The sequence below is a fragment of the Parasteatoda tepidariorum genome, chromosome 1 (genome assembly GCF_982258835.1).
Source record: "Parasteatoda tepidariorum strain Cologne lab strain chromosome 1, Ptep-v5.0, whole genome shotgun sequence".
Classification (NCBI taxonomy): Eukaryota; Metazoa; Arthropoda; class Arachnida; order Araneae; family Theridiidae; genus Parasteatoda; species Parasteatoda tepidariorum.
The window spans coordinates 46,738,549-46,760,499 of NC_141755.1; the positions used below are offsets into that span (position 1 = coordinate 46,738,549).

Sequence of the window (21,951 nt, forward strand, 5' to 3'; positions counted from 1 at the left end):
AACTTATTCAAATAATTTAGCTCGGATACATTTAAAACTTCACCCACAAACTCATATTCATCATTTTTACTTACATTATTTCTACTCAGTTATAGTTACTTTAAAAACTTATCGCCAAAGATATTATTTAACTGTCTTTAACTTTATTTACAAAAGAAATTCCTTATTGATCTAAAGCAGTTATCTAGTATAAATTTATTAAACTGCATATTTTGAAAGCGCAGTTTTATATGAAGTTTATTTTAAAGGAATAAAGGAAAATAGAACTTATTAAAGAGCGAAAATATATTATTTATCAGCTTTTGCTTGTTAAAAGGTATTTATATTTTATCAAATAATTTTTATCAAGTAATATCTTGTGATTACTTTACATAATAAAGGAACTTCATTTTTAATTTTAAGCCTTTAACTTAAAATTATTATAACCCTAATAACAAAGAATAATGGTAAAAGTGGGTAATGAACACATTTTATTTGTAAATGTCGTAAATAAAAGGACAAATAAATAACTTACAAAAGTATAACTTATTTCTAAGAAATTCCTTAAAAACTATCTTTGATAAGCTTTATAATTTTCTAAACGTAGAAGTAATATTATAAGAAAATTGATGTAACTCTTTCATTTCAGTTTTGAGGATTCATAAAAAATACCATCATTTCTGTCGTAAAAATAAATTATAACATTTTCGACTAATAAGTTGCCTAATAAGGGTGGAAGTTGCCTTCCTCCCTTACTCAAAGGTAGAAAGTAACTTGTGTTTCAAAGGCAATATTACAAAAAGTAATAAAGATAAAAAAAAATTAACCTACATTTTCGTGGATAGGAAAGATTGAAAAAATTATTAGTATTTTTTTTAATTGATCACTCCGATTGTTGAACAAGAAAAATCGATTCAAAGTATGACAAGCCCGCTATAGACTTTGCATGTTAAAAGCAGAATTGAGGAGTCTGTTTGGTGCAACACTTTTCTCCCGGCAACCACGGTTGTGGACCCAACTTTCTGATCATTTGAGCGCGCCCTGTGTTCTTTGTTCGCCAAGCTAAAAACACTTCTCACTTTTGAGGAACACTAGCGCCTCTATTTGCATTGACTTAGAGCTTTCAATTTTTAGCGCGTAATTCAAAGATATATTTTTCTAAGGTGGCAATGGTGTTATTAATTCTTTCTGAAGTTTTGTTTTTCATTTTTAGAAGAAAGATATTGTATATAACTTTTCACCTAATTACTCAAATAACTAGATTAAGTAGTAGCTAATAGATTTCGATTCCATCTATCTCTTACAATTTGCTAATCTTAATTTGAATATCAAAGAAGTAATTTAAAAAGTTCTTTTTTTTTGTTGTTTTCAATTAATTTGTAAATTGTTCTTAAATGGAAGGTTATTATGGTGATATGTAAGAAATATGTACCAATATACTCTTTGCATATAAGAATGTAACAATAGTAAAGAGTATGTGTAATAATATACCAATTATTTTTAACATTGTCACTGGTTGGACAAAGATTATTTGTAGGATTATGCACAAATTAGGATGAGACTCATTCCATTAAAGTAGGAGCTGCTATAAATTCAATTTTAGTTCAACTAATAAGAATTAATCCTTAGTGTGTAATAATAAAAATACCGATTTTGATAAAAATAAGGGACACAGTAAATATATAATATTTTTGAATAAGAAATATTTAAAAATTTACAAATTTAGTTATAACAGGTTTTGAAGTGTTACTGTGGGGAAATTAATTTATTATTTTTTAATATCTGAGAAAACTGGGTCGGCAAACCTAGGGGCATGTTGGGCCAGTCTCAACTATTTTAATGTTATTAATTTTTTTTTTTATTAACATTTTAAGCCACTTGTGGTACAAATCCTGTGAAAGAATCATGCCACCCAGTTAAAATGTGCAATTTTTATTCCAACAAATTGCATTTTAGCTTGTTAAGTAATTTTTGAACTCTATTACTTTACCTTTTAAAATTTGTTTCTATAAGAATATAATAGTATAATGCAATTATTTTATGAGATTAGATTTTTGTATTAATAATTAACAACTTGCAGGTATTTAAGTTTATATGATAAGATAATTTTTAACAGTAAGTTTATTTAAGTTTATATGATAAATTTAAAAATTCAAGTTACACAAGTCTGAATTAAAAAAACAAAACAATTTATTTAATTTCTTTTAAATTTTTTAATTAATGTATTTTTTTAATTTCCATTAAATTTTTTAGATAAGCATGGTTCAAGAATTTCCAGAAGGCTTGTGCATCCTACTTGAGAGTGCCATAATGTATGGGCAAAATGATGAGCTTCTCAATTTTCTTGCAAGTGAAAATGCTACTTCAGATGATTTTGATTGCATAATTAACAAGCTAGGTAAATTTTAATTTTGAAGTTGATATATTTTTCTTTTCTTTTTTTACCTAGACTGTTTAATTGCACATTTATTTTTGTTATTTTTTATATTTGTCATATGTTAATTTTTTTATTAATCTTTCAATTGTTTTAATAAAATGTGATTTAATTTATTTTGAGACAATTTTATTTCTTTTATTGTTAAAAATATTCATTTAAAGTTCTTAGTAAATTATTATTAATTTAATTTAAGTAATTATTTCTTTATATCACTATTTGATAGGATTTAAATATGGTCAAATTCAAATAATTTAAAGTTGAAGAGACCTAAGAAAAAGATTAGAAAATCCCAAAAACTCAAATTTCATTTATATCTCAAACAAAATAAGTAAATAAATATATCAGTTCTATAATCGAAGATTTATTTCGTCTCTGCAACGTTTTCTTTTCATTAAATCAAGTGTTGCTTATTACTTACTTATTTCTAATTTAAATGTTACTTACTACTTCCGAAAATTACCGTTATTTTTTAGCTAACGTTAGTGACTTGTAAAGAGGTTTATGTGTCAATATTGAAGAAATACTTTTGTAATGTACGATAGTTTCAATTTCCCATTATGTTTACTAAATATAGGATTTAAGAATCTCATTGCTGTTTAAAATTTTTGTTACACCTATGATCACATCATTGGTGAGTTTCCAAACAACCTGTTCTATAGTTTCCCATAATAATTAAAAGCATTTTGTCAGAATAGTTGTTTTATAAAAAATATATATTACCTAAGATATAAAAACTGTCAATATAATAAAAAACAATTCAATGAATCCACTGAAGGGTTTATTTTTTTAATAAATGAGTTTTAAAAAGAAAATCAATTTTAGTAAAGCTTTTTGCAAAAAATTTAAAGTACTCGCACTTAGCTAACTGATACTTATTTATTGTTGTTTTTAATATAAGATTATTGTAATAAAAATCTATAAATATTCTCAAGAAATCATATTGGCCTCACTACATCTGAAGTTATTTTAAAATAGAGGCCTTTTGCTCGCTTTGTTCATCAATTCATGTTTGCTAGGCAATCATTTTGTTGTAGATAGTTTCTTAACTGAAAAGTTTTAAAATAGATAAATAAAATCTCAGGGATAAAATATTAATGAATAAGAATTTTTTTCTATCTGGTGCTTTGAATTTGCCTTCAATATGAATGAAAATTATTCATGTATCTTGGAGATGCCAGTTAGCTCTGCTTTGTAAGCAAATTTTTTCTACTGGAAGTTAAATTTATGTTTTAATGTATGATTCTTGGTTTAGTAAAGTTGGCTTGAAGTGCTTATTTTGCTTACCTCTACAGGCTTTAAAAGTGTTTTCAAAATTGAGCAAATCTCTGTAGACTTCAGATTTTTATTCTAGACCATGAAGGTAGCAGGAACCTTACAGCACAGCAGCAGATTGTTACAGCATTTGCAGATTATTTTCGATTAAGTGTTTTTATTTTTAAAAAGCAAACAAACAGATGCAGGGAAATTGTTGAAACTCCTAAAAGCTGATTTGAAAGAACAGAAAGTAAGGGATTTTCGGTCAAGCACAAGTAAAGTCAAATGTTTTATTTTTTTTAGAAATTTTATTTTTGAAAATGAAAATTTCAGATGTTCTTAATAATTGTGTTGTGGGTATTAATATATTATTTGATATTCAACCAATGAAAGATCTTTTTTTGTTTTTGAAATTAAAGGTTTTGTAAAATAAATTATTTTTCATTAAATAAATATAATTTAACTAGTGATTGTAATTATTTAAAGGCTTGTTGCAGAACATCTACTGGACATTGTGACAATTTTTAACATACATTTATGTGTGCGTCTATATATATATTACTAGTGTAAATTGTTTTTATTTATTCATAGGAGAAAATCTTGATGATTGTTTTGACTTTCCTGTTGTTCTCGATAATATCTTATTATTGATTGGAGTGAGTAGTTCTATTTTGATGCAATTTAATAGTTTTTTTTAACAAATTTAAAATTTCTGGGGATTTTTTTTAATGTTTTAACTGAGAAATTCAAAGGCTTTTATGTATATAAATTTCTAATTTTCAAAACTTCATGTACTCTTTGCTGTGTTAAAAATAGTTTTAAGATGTAAACTATGCACCTTATTTAGTTGGTTTTGGTATTTATATATTTTCATTTATTCCACTGACATTTCAAACATTCTATAACAATTTTTGTTTCTAAGAGTTTTTTTTATCATTAAAAATGTATCTAGTTAAAAGATTTTTTAATCTACTTACGTAAAATTATTCGATGACAATAATGGTGGGAAATGTTTGCTAGCTAGCCGAGGGAAAAACTCTGTCTCAATCTGAAGCTCTGGCATTTTTTTAAAGTTTTTTTTCTTATTTTCTTTGTTTCCACAGTAAGTGGAAAAAATAAAGAAAAAATTTTACTTAATCAACTGACTCACACAGATTGATGGATAGATTGTTTATTACTTTCATATTAATATTATTCATAATATATTATTTTATATCAAAAAGATAGCATTAATAATTATCTTTGTTATGATAATTAATGTTATGTTATGCAACAAATTTATTATTATTGTTAAGTAAAAATTTTTTAGCAAACCCTGTTTGTAGAAAATTTGTTACTCACACATACAATTTTTTAATATGCTCATTATAAACAGAAACAATAAAAACTCTTCCATTTCACCTGACTGTCAATATTTTCCATCATCGTAAAAAAAAATTGGTATTACTCTAAATAAAAAAATGGTCAAAATTCTCATATTTTAACCCGCAGATAAATCTGGCAGACATTGAAACAAGAATGTCTTTCTCTATTTGATGCAGCTACACTTTTCTTGCAATTACATTTGACTTTCAGGCATGGTATCTATAATATTCAGCATAGAGTTTTAAAAAATAAAAATATGTTTTTAAAAAATCTTAGATTCTTAAACGAATTCCACCAATATTAGGTGGAGACAAGAGGGTTGAAACTGGTTAAAAGAGTTAATTATTGGAAAAAAAATTTTTCAATGAGATTTTGTGTTTGCAGAAATTTTTTCATTTAATCCAAATCTGTTAAGTATTTTTGTGTGAAGCATGATTTAGTATGACTTGTTTACAAAAAAAGAAAGAAAAAAAACCTCATTGATTATTTGAAAATGATATGTGCCGATTTCAATTTTAGGAAAAATGTTGTGTTATGTTATTCTGCTGCAGCTTCAAAAAATACGCCCACAATAATTCTAATATTAATTATTCATACCTTTTTAATTATTTATTTACATATTTTTGTTATAAATTTTAATCGTATTTGATTGCTCTTCAATAAATGTGTGATTAATTTTGTAGTAGTATGATAGTACAGCAGAACTCCAATTGTATGACACTTTTGTTATTGAATATTTTTTCCAATAGGTATCAATAAAGCTCTGACGTTTGTTTTTATCATTATTACACATAATATTACTTGATTACTCAATAAATTTTCACTAACAATTATAGCAATTTATTGGTTTTAATAGGAGAGGGATTTTAAGAGTATGTATTAATTATTTTGAGAAATTTTAAAGCACTTTTTCCTTTTAAATTATTTATTTATTAATTTCTTTTTGTTAAAAAAATTAAGCATATTTGATTGCACTTCGAGAAATTTGTGAATAATTTTTTAGTAATATGATAGTACAGTAGAACCTCAATTATTTGACACTTGATTGTATGACACTTTGATTATCGAACACTTTTTCCAACAGGTGTCAATAAAGTTCTCATGTTTGTCTGTATCATTATTGCTCGTAATATTACTCAATTAATATTGTGGTGATGAATCCAAATTCTGATTGTTAGAAAATGAAAATTAAAGAAAAAAAAACATTTTATGAGGTTTTTCTTATGAGATTGTATTATTTTTTATGATAGAATTACTAAAATGCAAATATATTTTTATTTTAGGCAGTACTTATTTTGTGTAATTTTTCTCAGAGTTTGATGGTTATACATCTAAAAATAGTCTTGAAAATGCCCCACAGCTATTCATCAATTTCAATTTTCCGACTTACTCCTTATTCTAAAGGTGTCAGATAATCAATGTTCTACTGTATTGTAATTAGATTGCATTTTAATTAGAATCTTATTTTTCTTATGCATTTTCAGGAGATTCTATCTATTGCTAATTTAAGTAAGTAATGTTTTTTCATATTAAAAGATATTATTAAAAGGTTTTCTTTTTACAAACATTTTTTTGGGGGTATTTCCTCATGAACTTTCTACTACAAATTTTGTTGACTCTGCTCTATTCTAGATGCCTATGATAACTATACATAATATTTTAGGTTTTTAAAATTTGTTCAGGTATGTGGGATTCTAGTATGTTTAATAAGGCTAAATTTATTTTATGCTCGAATACATGCAATGCTATAATAGGTCTTCAATATAACACAAACGGTGTATTACTTAATTTAAAATGGCATAGCAGTTTTTTTCAATGAAAATTCAACCTGTTTCAGTAAATGTAATAGGCTTATTTCTACAAATTAATTTACATTTAAATAATATTTTTCTTTTTCTGCAGTAGTTTTGTTTTGTTGCCATAAGATTTTCTTTCTTTTTGTAATAAAAAAAATTATAAACTAGAAACTTTAATAGAAAAAAAGTCATGTGTAATGCATTTTAAATAAAGAATCAGTGCTTTTTGATAAAATTTCCTCGTACAATTTTTTTTGTATAAACACTAAATAAATATAAAATATTAATGACTATATGATAATAAAAATGATAAGTTTAAAATGCTTATCATAATGACTACTTACCTTTGATATTATCTAGGGGTGCACAACCTTTTGTAGTGAAGGGCTTCTTGCTCAACTAATGAAGGGCTGCAAGTGTATTTAGACAAGTTGACAGCAATATTGATACCATCGATGATAGTAATATTAATTTACACATAAGTTTTCTAAGCACTAAATTTTTTTTATCAGTAAACTTGGTAATATATTTGAAGGAAATTAATTTAATTATAAAATAGCTTTTAATTAATAGAATTCGTTAAAAAATAAAATAAAAAACTAATTCTTTTTTTAAACAAAATTCCCATTTTTATCATATCAAAAATAAATAAGTACCTAACTAAATAAAGTAAAAAATAAATAAACATTGGAGAAAAGAAATGTTTTTTTTAAAAAATCATTTTATGCAATAAAAAAGTTTATTTTAAAATAAATTCTAACATCAAAAAAACTGCTATACTCAGAGAATGAAAGTATATATATATTTTTAAAAAAATACATACATATTAAGTAATATAAATTCAAATTAAATATTTTAATTGAAGAAAATTTATAAGGTTTAAACAGAAACCTAAAGTAAAAACAAAACCGTTATAGTTCAAAATGAGATTCAGTACTTATTTGGATATTTATCTTAGATATTATTTCTTTTTATTGAAATATTAGATTTTTTATCTAATAAGCATTTTCTTTTTTTTCCTAAAAAAATCACTTAAGCTCAAAAATTTTAAATCAAAATTACTAACTGTTAGCAGTTTAAAAATTCACATTTTAATCCACTTGTGAATTTTACTTGATGCAATAACATTGTATTAAAATTTAGGATGTAGCACGTATTTGGTCCTTTTGTCAAAAATTCAGTCGGCCAAATATTCGGCAGCATTTTCAGAAAGCATTTTTTTTCGCAATTGGTATAGATACAACAAATAATAATCTAAAATCAATTTTTGATTAGATTATGTTTTATATAGTGTAGTTTATTATTAGAAATATAGTTTTTACTTATATTTATAATTCATGTGCTTGCACCTGGTTTTCAAATTCTGAAGTTCTGGGAGACAAATGAAGAAACGAAATTTGAAGAATTGTGAATAATTAGATAGCAATTCTTCAAATTTCATAATATAGTTTTATTAATTGCATTAAATTTTGTCATTCCCCCCCCAGACTTTTAGTTCTGGGAAATCACACAACCGCACATGTTTCACAGTCGCTTTTTTAGCGGTTGTGAAACAACATAGATTTACAATATAATTTGAGAAAATTGAGCATGTCCAAAAGTGATGACTCAAAAGTCCGATTTAAACTTTTTGACATTTTTTTTTTTACTTTTGAAAAAATGTTTTCATTTTCTTTGTGTTTAGAAGCTTCCGCTGGCCGCAATTCAGTGGACTGCAGGTTGTGCACCCTTAAAGTCATTATGATACCTTTGGTTCTAATAAATATTGAAGTATGATAGATTTTTATGTTTTTTTTTTTTTTTAAATTTCGCATGCTGTGTTTCACTTGTCTATTTTGTGGAAACATTTTGTCATAATTTCCTATTCAGGTATTTAATATGGTCCTGAAAGTTTCTCTTGCATTTTGGTTATATTATTTTATCATCTTTTCAAATTAAAAATTAATGCAAAATGCTATAAAAATGTATTGTAATTTTTAAATAAAATTATACACCACACACATTTCCTTATTTAAGAGTGATGCTTGACTTTAGGACACCAATGTATGAAATGAATATTAGACTTTAGGTATCAGTCAGATTTTTCTGTTTAATTTGCTTGAAGCATATTTTGCTGTATGAAATAGCACTTTTTAGCCAATAATATGCTATCTTTATAACTGTTATGAGTTTGTAAAAGATGTTCGCAACTGTAAGGTTAAGTTTTGTCTATCTCAACTTATTCTGTGCTAATTTTGAAAGCCACACAAAATGCTAAAGGAAGATTTTTCTTAATGAAAAGCGATTATGATTAATTATTTTTTTAATTGTGGCTTGGAAAGTTACTCAAACACTTCATTGTTTTGGGGATTATAAACATAGTCAAAAGTGAAGGAATGTAAATTGATTTCAATGTTTTTCATGTAAGTTAAAAAAAAATGTCTGCAAATTAATGAACTTTTGTTTAAAAAAAACCCTCATTATTTTTTCTTTTTTTATTATTTAGAATATTTGTCCATTTTAAAGTGTTGGCAATTCATTTCAGCAATATAGTATTTGCAGTTTTGCTTCCAATTAAAAGCATTTAATCTGTGGCTTTCTTTTTTTTTTGTTGAAAAAGTTTCAAAAACACTTTAAATTTTTTTTTGTTCTTCTAATTAACACGCTAAAAAACCTCATAATAAGTTTCTGAGGAAAAAATTTAAAATCATAGTCTTGCGTAATTATGAGCGAAGCATGAAATCTGATGCAAATTCTTTGAAGAAAGAGAAAAAAAAGTTTTTAAAATTATTCTTGTGTTACTTTAATTTCTTTTTTAACAGGTTTGGAGCAAACTGTAATCTTATCAAGAAGTCTTCTCTTAATTTCTTCTAATGTAAATTGTAGTATTTCAAACACTAAACAGGTAAAATACATGTTACCTTCTGCCTTTTGAAAGTTAAAATTTTATTAATTTTTCAACAAATTATTTTATTTTTATTGTATAAGAGCAATATTAGTTAAAACAACGGAATGTTCACCAATTAATTTTGTAAGTTTTAATTTCCAAAATATTCTATAATTATTTCATAAAGCTTTTGATTTTTCTTTAATAAAAACTAATTAGTTTTTGTTATTGGATTTGAAATTTATTATTTGAAATATTTATGTGAGACTATTAAGTACATTAAATTGTGTGGTTATAATGACTCTCATAGACAACTTTGATTACATATCTTGAGAAATAAAAAATATCTACTTTTCAGTGAAATTAAAATATTTGTTTTAAAAGGTTGGAAAATAGTTTCAAACACTTGTAATCAGGGTATTAGCCATCTAATTATAATATCATAGAATATATTGTCATTTTTAAAAGAATGTAGCTCATTAATTAATCTTAGCTATGATTGGAGAAATATTACAAACATTCTAACTTTCATGAAAATACAATGTGTTTTTTAAGAAATATGTCATTGTTGGAGAAAACTGGCATATTGAAAAAGTTTACTTAAAAAAAATGTGCTTTTCAATCCTTTAAAGACATTTTAATATTAAGGCCATTTCTCACTGATGTTAGCTTCTTTTTTAGTTTTTAAAATTTTACAAAGATATGTATCTAATACTGGGTGATTTCTTCATGAAAATTCATCTCAAACTGCACATTTTACTGGATAAGTAGCCAATATAGTAAATAACACTATCAGTTGTAATATTTATTAGGGAAAAAGTGGAAGAAATTAATTTGTTTTTCTGTAACAGTAATAGGAAGTAATTCGATTTTCTTTTATTTATACTGTGGCAGCAGTTAAATTTTATGATTATTTAATATTTTTGAATTCGCATCAAATAAAGTACATTGTTTTTAAAATAAAATATGCATTATTTTTAAATAATACACTTAAACATAAAGGTAACTAAAATGGAGAAAATTTCTGTTTGTTTGTTACTATTACATGTTTTTAACCATAATTATTTAAAGAATGTCTTTTATTAATTATAAATACATTTGTATGATTTCTAATGGTCATTAGTTATAATACATTTGTATATTTTCATGCTTAAATTAATTTTTTTAGTGCAATTTTAGCAAAAAATTTATCTTTCAACTATTAATCTGTCACAATGAAATTGCTCAATATTAAATAAGTTTTAATTATGATTTGTAATCAACAAATTTTTTGCACTATTTTGCGTCAAGAATACCAACTAATTTATAATGAAATATATATTTCAGTGTTCATTTATAGTTAGTAAATTCATATTCAGTATTCATTTATAGTTAGTAAAGAAAAGAATATAGGATATTTGAAGAAGTTGACAAAAGTTTTTTTTTATTGTTGTTTTGATTACAAAAAAAGTATAATTTATTGATTTGTAGAGTTTTGTTTGCAAGTTCTATAATTTTTGAATAAATTTTAAAGTAATGATTAGTTATTTAAGGAGCTGTAAGTATAGATAGACTTTATATCAATAAATATATACAAATCTTCCTGATAATTTTTTTTTTGTACCAGGGTTATTAAATAATTCATTAGAAAAAAGTAGAAAAACAAATGATTTTGGAAAAATTCTTTTTTATTTTTCAATATATACTTCTTTTAGTTCAACATATTTTCCTTAACGTTTTTCCAATTTTTTTAGGCCTTCTGAAGATAGAACTTTGTAAGGTTCTTGAAATAGGCCTCTGATAGCCTTTTTATTTGAGGTTTAAAAAAATCACTGAAAACCAAATTTGGAGAATTAAGTGGAAGTTATAATAATTCTATAATTGAATAGTGAATCTCTAAGGAGAACAAACATGGTTCCCATCTTGTCGAGATTTCTTCATACTCAATTTTTCTTGCAAAATTTACCATCAACTATTTTCTGCACTTTGATTCATTTGTCACTTAAAATCAATTCATTGGTGAATTTGTGACCAACATTTTGGAGAAATTCACCTGTGGCCGGAAAGATGTTCATTATTTGTGAAAGTAGTTATATAAACTCATTTACACAATTTTAACTAGGTGCAAATATGCCACGTTTATCATTTAACTTAGCTCTGATCTCTTTCAGTGTTAAACAGAAAGAACTCAGCTCTTTTTAAAACAAAACTGTTTATTAACCTCAGGAAATTAATTTCTCCCCATTTCTCTTAATGAATGTTTGTTTTCTCCAGCCGACTGTGACATGCAATCTTGTCTCAGATAAAGTTGTAACATTAAGAACAATTTAGTGAAGAATGCAAATCTTTTTCGATACTGCAAATGTTATATTTCCGATTTTCTAAGAACTTATTTAGCATCTCTTCATAACTCACTATAAATTATTAAGCAACTTCCTAAATCACAAGCAGACTATAATGCTGTGTATTATTCTTTCATTTTTATCAAAGAGTTTTGTTTGAATATTTAGATTTTTAATTTGCTTTTCTTTTAGGTTCTTAATATGCTCAACAAATCTTTTGATGATCAACAAGTTGCATCATGGCTTATAAATGACAAGTCCTTAGAAATTGTTGTGTAAGTTATTATTTTGGGGAAAAAATATTACTGGTACTTTAGAGGCATTGTTTAGTTTATCTCAGTTTTCTATTTTCTTACATTTTTTAAACAATAAATTAAGGAATCTTAGTAAATCTGCACTTGAGCATATTTATTTTATTTTATCCTTGTAGTAAATTAATTTTATCAGCTTTTAAAAAGCCGAAAGCAATTTGTAAAAATGTAGAAAAGTTTTGAAACCATTCTCTTTCTTCCGACTCCAAAACATAGCATTAATTTTAAGTAATGGCCCCTATTCAAATTGTTCTTAAGTTTAAACACATGCTTATATGTAGGTTAGCACAGATACTTTAAAGCATTACCATATTTTTTCAGATGTAAGTAAGTGACCTTTTAAATTCAAGTAAAAGGTTTATCATTTGCTTTACATCAAATACAATAAAAATAATTATATTATTTAAGGCAAACAATAAATAAAACACCTAAAATATCATTTTTTTTGACATATTAAACCCATTGAAGGACATAAAATTTCTAACAATTAAATATTAAAATTAACAATTAATTAAAATTATCAATAAAATAGTTTTTTTTCTTTCATTGTGCAGTAATATATTTTTCAATGGTTTTTTTCTTGTATGTTGAAATTGTGAAACTTCCTGCATTTTTTTCTCTACAAACTACTTTTTTCATATTACGCAATTGTCCTTAATTTTTTTTTATATCTGAATTTCTAAAATTATTAGTTGTAAAGAAATATTATTTAAATATGACTAGTATTAACCTTGTTAATATACATGCAAAGCATAATTAAAATTAGTGATTTTTCATTGCATAATTAAAACTATTATTTAAACTATCATAAATAATAATTACTTTTTAACAATTATTTCACTATCAAAGTTTAATAAGATAAAATAAAAACATTATTAAAAAACAATTTAACTAGTGCATTTAAAGTAAAAATACAAAGTCATCAGTATTACTACAAATTTTATATTGATTCATGCAGATTTTATATTGACTATGTAAAACCATTTATTTGACTTACATTATAATCAAATAATATAATGATAACTTTTTTTAAAAAAGAATTTTGTTTTTAAAGTAGAAAAAAAAATCATGGTTAAACAAAATTAAATTTTATTCCATTTATAACTTGATTTAATATAAGGTGGTAGAAAATATCAATCTGAAATTAAAGTAAAGCAGTCCCGCAACAGCCCATTGGAGGCCTTGAAGGATTATGGAGGTTAAAGCTCCTCAATTTTGAGACCGACAACAATGTGGTCAGCATTCTTCACAAGCCTCAAATTTCATATAAATAGTAGTTTAACTTTTAATTACAAAATAATTTGCTTCTTCAATTTCTTTAATAAATACCTTTTTTTCAGCGTGGCTCTGGGGAAGAGACTATTTGTTATTGGAGGTAAGATTAATTTGTTTTGTAATTGTTTATATATTTTAGCCTGGTATATTTTATTGTTCAAAAAGAATTCATTACTGCAAAGTTATTAAAGTTTTTATATAGTTTCATTAAAGTTAATGATTAATTGTTCATTTTAATTTATCTTAAATTTTTATTGCATATATACATTTATTTTACTTATTTAGAAAAATATTTGGCATTAAAAAATCTATAATTCTTGTTTCATATGAGGATGAAAGTGTGTTATAAATCAAGAAATTTGAATTAATTTTAGAAATGACATTGAATATAATTTCGTCTTTGTTCAGGAAGCCTCAAGTATTTTTCAAAATCTGAATTTTTTTAACTTAAAAATGAGATTTTTAAAATTTTGGTTAAAATAAAAAATATTTTATAATGAAAGTTTAAGACATATATGGTATGAGTTGTTTTATTTATTTATAAACTATCTTATGCTATGTAAATTATATTTCATTTTAGTGTAAAAAACTTTGGGCACACTGAATTGCAAAGTTAAATAATATTTTTATCTATTGAAAGTCAAATTAGATTTCATGTTGGAAGTGTGACTGTTATAGGGATTATACTAAAGAGTGTCAACTACTTATTGAATTGATTTGAAAGAGCAAAATGTATGATTTTATGCATTTTTCCTTCTTAAAAGCATTACTTTTTTAAATTTCTTTTAAAAATACCAATTCTTAACTGACCAGGCTTAAATATTTATTAGATTTTGGTTTAACCTTAACTTAATGCAGAGCCACTAATCATCTAATAAAAATCAAAAGTAGTAGATTATCATTGCTTTTTTACATTTATTTTAAAAAATATGTGTATTAAATAAAATAAGCCAACAAGTATTTCAAATTTAATAAGTTTTAAAATGAGAATTTGGGTGTAAGTTTGAGGAAAATAAATCGAAGACCAAAGTGTAATACAAGTGCAAGCAAGTACGAGCTAGTGTAAGTACAAAGTCTGAGGAAAAGAAAAGCGATCATTTATTTAAACTTTATTGTATTTTACAAATATTTATATATTTATAAAAGTACTTAATGTTTTTTAGAGTTTGTTAACATGTTTTGGTAAAAATGGTAAAATTATTTTTTGTTATACTCCCTAATTTCAATCGTGATTGTTTTTATGAATCACTTCAAATTTTACAGTTTGTTTCTTTTTTATGGTGAATTGAATAGAATAACTTTTTTGAAACCCAAACCTTAAAACGCAAGCCTTGGCATTATATTGAATTTTGTAATATATTTGATTATTTCACGTCTCTTTAGACTAACCTACTAATCATGGCATATTCTAGATATATTTGACTGAAACAGATCAATCATAATAATGATAATAAATAATTTTTCTAGAACATTCAAACTAGCAAAAAACAAGTTTTTCAATTTGGGTTTGATTAGCTTTTGAAATAGAAACCTCTTGCCAAATAGTTAAGCAAATAATGTAAATATTTCATTGTTCTTTACTCAGTTATAGAAATTTCTTAGCTGCAATTTTCATTATTTACACCTGTTAAAGCTGCTGTGATTTCTGGAGAATTGTGATTTATTGAATTGCATCACCTAGGTCTTTTACTGTACTATCCTTTAAAATATTTTAAGGAATTTTTGTAATTAACATTAAATAGCTTTAATTAAATTATTTTGCACAATGATTGTTTATTTAAATAGATTTATATGTATGAAAATCATTGTGCTCTTTTACTGTTTACAACAGATTTTGAGTGCCAAATTGCCATGTTTGAAGTTATGTGTAGATTGGCATCATGTGTACATGATAAGATTTATTGGGCACGCCTTTGGTTTTCTTCTAAACAACTCAAAGCTAAATTTTTAAATCTCAGACAAGATCAGTTTGAGCAGGTAAAAATATTCTTTGTATTCAATTTAAATAGAAGTGCTTTATTAGAATTTTAAGAATATATTTTTGAGACTGTGTAAGCTTTTGAAAAACACCTTCTCTTAATTTGTTTTTAGGACAGTCGAAAAATTTTAAATTACATTAACATGATGGAGCCCATACCGAGGTAAACTATATTTTAAGAATCCTTAGATATATTAACGAAATTGTACAATCATGAAAATAAAATGTTTCATTATCATATTACTTGACACATATAATTACTATAATTTATTATTGTTTAAGAATTTTAATTAAGAATTGAGCCATTATCAGAAGTGCTACTTAAAAACATTATTAGATCTGCATTTGAAGCAATTTCTATTAGGGTTGATTATAAAAATAATGCTATTAAAATATATTTTCTAATTAATAACAGAATTGAAATTTTTTACTCAATTTCTAATTTTTTATTCAGTTTCTAAATAACTTATTTATTTATGGTAGAGTATTCTCATTTATGGCAAAATCAGTTTGGCTAGGAGAATTCCAGGTAAAAAATAAATATCATTAAAACTTTCATAGTTTTTTTTTATTTAATTTTATTATTTATATTTAATGTTATCATTATTAGCTTCAAAAGCCACAAGACAGTGATTTCTGGATCGATCTAAGCTTTGGTTCTCAGATAATATCTTTCTTTTGTTCCGAGATTTTTGTAAGTTGTTTAATTTTTATGTTATTTTTCTTTTAAATACAGTTACTTTACTAAATTCTGCTTATTTAAACAAATATTTTATATTCTGGTGTTTATATTCAAAAATTGCTAGAAACTGTGGCAAAATGGTTAAAATTAAGCCAAAAGTAAATTTATTTGTCTTTCTTTTATTTTGATAAACTTTTTGCAGCAGTGAGTTACTTTAGTGTAATTTTTTTATATCCATATATTCTTTAATTTTTTCAGAAATAAAGGGATGGAGTTATAATGTAGGTATGAAAATGCTTTTTGGGATGGAGTTATATTGCTAATTTATCAATTTACAGTAATGCAAAACTTAAAAAGAATGTGGTGGTAAATTTTCTGAAATTTCTAATCAAAATCATTAAACTGTCATAAAAATGGCATTTTTGAAGTAATTGCTTTTAAAACAATGTAAAAACAATCTTTTTTTTTATTGTGGCCAATTAACATATATTTAAAAGTAGCTGCTTAGCATTACTTATAAATGGGGCCATACTACTTATGCTAATGAGGTTGTGAGACAAAATTTATTAAAGGTAGCTATTTTTTTTTTTCAAAAAAAAAAAAAAAAAATTAACTCTTTAAACCAATCCAATTATTTGATTAATATATAAGGTAAATTTTGGTTTTGTAAATTTGTCATTCTTAATTATTTACTGTTTTAAAAATATGCATAAAATCACAGTTGAAATCTGAATCAAATAAATAATTTACTTGTGGTGAAAATGTCTTTATGTATTTACACAGTTACGTATCATTGAAAGTGGTTATTACTTTTTATCTTCTGCGATTATACCAAATATTAGTAAAGTTGAATAAATGTAAGTGAAATTTTATTAAGTGAATTAATTTTATTTTTTAAAAATTTTCTATGACACGAAATTTGTCATTTATCAGAAGCCAGCTTTTAAGTCTTTCTTTGCCAAGGCTTAAAATTGAAAATGGGTTTTGCATATTTCACTATATCTCGAAAACTTTTTAAATTAAGTTTAAAAAATTTGTACACAATTATAAATTTCATTCATCCAAAGATAATTCCATGCAAAAAATAACTTCTTTTAGTAATTATTTATTATTTTATTAATAATGGTTGAAACAATTTTGAATTGTAAGGTGTACAATTTATTGCATAATTTTAAAACATATAATTTAGAGTGGCAAAATATAAAATTTGAGCAAAATTCTTTGAATAGTTACTGTAGAAATTGAATTTAAAAAAAGTCAGATATTTAAATTTCGATTTCTCTGGAACTATTTGGCCGATTTTGCACAAATTTTGTATTTTGCCTTGTAAAATTATATTCTTTAAAATGATTTAAAAATTTCTATACTTAGTGATTCAGCATTTTTTTCGACCATTATTAAATAAAATTATAGATGCAACTGTGTGCAAAATTTTTTAATTCGCTTAAAAAGTCCTTGAGATATAGTGAAATAGGCAAAATGTGTATTTCCTAGATTGCGGCTACACCCTATATTTTGGGGTCAGTAATCCGAATCGTATTACAAAAGATGTTTATTCAGAGAAAGAATGTTTTTGTAACTTAAAATATCGTCTGCATTATTAATTACCATTGAGGTTACCCACTTGAGCATTATTAAGATTGTTAAGCACATTAAGCATTATTAAGCACATTAAGATTGAGTCCTATAACATGAAGATCTGATTATTAGATCAAAAGTTATTCAGAGTGGTTCGTTTTCTTTCTTTTCTTTTTTGCTCCCTGTACATTAATTGATACTATTGCAGAATAATCAATAGTCAATTAAACTGATATGCTACTACATGTCTGTGGGGAAGAAAAGAACAAGTTTCTTTATCAATTACTCTTTGTTTTAAACTTTATATTGTGTAAAACCACTAATAATAAGGTTTAAACTGAATTCATTCTCCAAAAATTCTGCTCTTCTAGCCCATTGTGATTGGTATGTTCTCCTGATAGGCCTACCCAAGATATAATGACCAATCTATTATGCCCAACTAAATCTGTCTAGATAGAGGCAAAGGCAGACTGTAACTTTTTGGTCCTTCACAATCCTGGATCTACTAAAGCTACATTTTATACTCTTCATTATGACTTGTTGGTTTATGAACTTTAAAAATGCAACCTTTTCTGCCTCACGAAATCTCCTCTAGGAGAATGGTCCTCGTCCTCCTTGTATATATGGTTGAAGCCAGCCTATGTTGCTTTCAATGGGGGCAACAAAACACTTATCAATGTTCATTTTGGATCATCTCTACAGATATATGAATATTAAGTTTATCCCCTTTGCCTGAATGCTATTTGATTCAAAACATTCTTGCCTATATCTTTTTTCAATTTGCATGTGGTTTTTCGCTTTTAAGTGAATTAGTTTGAGGGGTTTTATTTGTGAGATTGCATTGTGTGATGTCAGAATAAAGAAATAACTTTTAAAAATAATTTTTACTTATGTTTGTTAAATTAAAATATACTTTAATAACTCTAAATAATTTTTTTTACTCTAAGTGAGCTGTTTCAATGAGAGCTATATTCAATCCATGGCACTTGTTTTTTACAATTTGTTTGCAGAATAATAACCTTATAAAAAAAGGATTTCTTAAACATCCCACTTTCATGGTTTGAAGTACATATGTCAACAGTGTTTTTTCTCATTTTTTGATTTATCTGTATCAAGTTTCATTACAATCAAAATGAAACTGTACAATTATATAAAAGACATTGTAATAAACATTATATTGATTTTCACATTTGAGATATTCCTCAATTTAGGATGTAATAACTAAATATCATTATTCAACTTATTTGTTTGAGTAAAACAAGAAGCTTTAGTTTTTCTCCCCTAATAAATACAGAGTGAAGAGGAGGATCCACCATGGGAAACAGTATCTATATCTGCAGGAATGATAGATAATTATACTATTTGTGGTAAGAATTTCAAATTATTTTGATACTTCATAACCAGTTATCTTTTGATTTTTTATTCTTGTATTCTAAAATAAGAGTTATATCATTCTTACCTAGTAGCATAATCGAAGTTAGTTAAAATGCAATTTCGCTGTGTGTAATATGCCAAATAAGTTTAATCTAAACTAAAGAGCATATTTTTTATATTTGTTTTAATTTAACACAGGTTTGGATCTAGTTCCCAATTCTATTTTAATAAAATTTAAATCTAATCATTTCGTTCAATTATCCTTAAACTTCATGTGTGAACTTGTTATTCAAATTTTTGTTTAATTATTTCTTAATTTTAAAACTTACTAAATGTTTCTTGCTTAGCAGATTATTAGCAAAAGTGCAAAACGTTAATTCTTACTATTTCTTGGTAGTTTTAATTTTCGAAATAATTATTTTAATTGCAAATGTTGGCGGTATACAGTTTAACATAAAATATTGTTAATTTCACTTAGAACAAATGCATAGAGTGTAACTGTTTTCTCGTTGCAACCGATTTCTTATAAAAACCGGTACCTTAAAAAATCATAAAAGTTAATACATACTTACTAAATTATAAATGTAGTACTTATTAATTTTTTTATTATTTTTTCTGTACAGTATAAAAGGACTAAGTTCATTTGTTTTTAACTGTCTTACTGCCTGAAAACCATAATACGAATTCGTCAACCCCAAAAATTTATCTCTAAGAAGAGATTAACTGAGTTGGAATGGTTGAACTGAGGAGAAATTTTATAAAATGAATCACAAAAATATTGCTTGCTAAAACTGGGGTTTGTTCATTAAAAGTAGGTTATGCTCCAATAGATTTAACATTCTACAGTGTACTCCCTAAGCATTTTCAGAAAGTCTGTCCACCCTTTGATCCCCATAAATGTGCCCTTTTTGTAAAAATAAGCCACCATTCATGCCTTTAATTATTTTTTTTATAAACTACAAATTTTGATGACGAGTGAGAATTACGTGGTGAAATATACACATAAAATAAAATAAGAGGGTAATTTAAAAATTGTTGTGCATCGAATTCAGTTGTTATACACATTGACATGATATTACACATTTTGATAAATGTTTTACGGTGTTAAGTGAGTGCACTTTCCAAACCCTTTTCTACCAGGAAGCACTTTGCCCTTTTTATTCCCAGGGAGAACTCTGCATTGTATCAACCAAGTATTTCCTATTTCTTCATTGAATCCAGGTTTTTGTTAAATCAGACTTTGTTATGAACAAGGTTAACTGCATAAGTGAGTACACAGATCCTCTGCTGCTAAACTAAGCATGTTGGTTATTGAGAATAAACGTTTTGAAACATTTTGTGTCCTTAATAACAGAAGTTGAAAGCAATTATCTTTGAAAAGGGTGTCTTTTATCCGGAACTAAGGAATGATCAGTTTAATGATCTGAGAATTAAAATGTTCTCCTTTTAATACTGACATTTGCAACTTTGAAATATAATTTCAGAATTTAAAAAACAGAATTATAGAGCTTGAAATTCGATTGTCTTGTCATAGCGCTGATATAGAAAAATTGTAAAAAACAAATATAAGCTTAATTCATAGCTCAAGTGCTCTGCTTGAAAGACCTGAAGAAGGAAGATGCGCTGACTTTACACATGGAATAGGATTCCTGACTCGTATAATCCCACTGAAAAAGCTAGAGATAGCTGTTCTTTCCCTTATAGAACTTACAAATTCATGTAAATAATCATTTTCATGCATGAACCTTAAGAAGAGCAAAATCAGAAGTTTTATTGGAATCATACTTAAATAAAAAACAACAAACTGCAAACCTGAGTTACACAAACTTTCCAAGTAGATGCAATACTCTTATTCACATTAATGTTTGTTAGCCATTATCATGATTGAAATTTTAAAATATTTTACAATTTTATTTTATCAATGAATAGTATCGTTATTAGGTGTAATATCAGGTATTATTCGATTAAGTCGTAAAGATTGAAGTATTAAGTTAATTTGAAGGAGTGTTGTGGCATGAAAAAAAGATGTAGTGTTGAGAATTGAAAAAGGTGTGTTAAGATGACTTGAGCATATAGAGAGGATGAAAAAGCGGAAGAATTATAAAACGGGTATACAAGAAGGTGGACTTGAGTGAACATATTGATTAATTTAGAATGTTCTGAATAAAAGCCAGCATAGCAGCACCCTAATTAAGTGAATCGTAATATACCTACCTATATTCCTATTTCGTTTTACACTGTGTTAGTCAGAAGCTTTTCACAGTGGGATATTATTACCGGTTATAAACCCTCTGCTTTTTTATTTTTCGTTTTAGAAACAAAATTCAAATTTGATGAATACGGATATCACATGCTTAATTTTCAATTATCTTTGGTGAATAAAAATTATTTTTACAATATAAAGTTACCCATGCAGATAAGACATCTATACAAGCAATTGTTACCATGGAATGTAGGGTTGCATTTCACTCTGAGAGTTAGGCGAACTTATTGGCATGTTTTTCTTGCTCGCCATTCTTCAACCCACTATTCTTTTTGTTTTTGGTGCTCATTAAATCTTTAGCATACCAGAGGCGTCTGAACTCAACTTTCGCGAGGATTGTTATTGCCACAGACAAAATTAGCACCCAAGAATATTTGAAAGGGTGTTCTTGTGTAATCTGTGGAATGAGAATACCCTTTACTTTAAGCTCTGGCTGTGAGTTTTCTCTGATCAGTAAATCAAATTTTAAATT

At 25.6% G+C, this 21,951-nt stretch overlaps 1 protein-coding gene across 11 annotated transcripts in view; it reads left to right on the plus strand.

Annotated features, from left to right (window-relative positions):
• The first annotated feature begins 1,028 nt into the window (after nucleotides 1-1,028).
• Nucleotides 1,029-21,951, plus strand: part of LOC107441332 (uncharacterized) — a 65,757-nt gene continuing 44,834 nt past the window's right edge. For 6 of the 11 annotated variants that reach the window (XM_016054549.4, XM_016054554.4, XM_016054552.4 and 3 more), the window contains exons 1-12: nucleotides 1,139-1,315; nucleotides 2,233-2,377; nucleotides 4,262-4,326; nucleotides 6,520-6,544; nucleotides 9,633-9,715; nucleotides 12,211-12,293; nucleotides 13,670-13,704; nucleotides 15,436-15,581; nucleotides 15,696-15,745; nucleotides 16,066-16,111; nucleotides 16,193-16,276; nucleotides 19,137-19,209. In XM_016054549.4, coding sequence (XP_015910035.3) covers nucleotides 2,239-2,377; nucleotides 4,262-4,326; nucleotides 6,520-6,544; nucleotides 9,633-9,715; nucleotides 12,211-12,293; nucleotides 13,670-13,704; nucleotides 15,436-15,581; nucleotides 15,696-15,745; nucleotides 16,066-16,111; nucleotides 16,193-16,276; nucleotides 19,137-19,209 — 829 coding nt within the window. In that variant the 5' untranslated portion in view covers nucleotides 1,139-1,315; nucleotides 2,233-2,238. Of the gene's footprint in view, nucleotides 1,316-1,414; nucleotides 1,555-2,232; nucleotides 2,378-3,868; nucleotides 3,921-4,261; nucleotides 4,327-6,519; nucleotides 6,545-9,632; nucleotides 9,716-12,210; nucleotides 12,294-13,669; nucleotides 13,705-15,435; nucleotides 15,582-15,695; nucleotides 15,746-16,065; nucleotides 16,112-16,192; nucleotides 16,277-19,136; nucleotides 19,210-21,951 lie in introns of those variants that run through there. The other 5 variants (XM_087162646.1, XM_016054551.4, XM_016054550.4 and 2 more) reach the window with 5 other exon arrangements.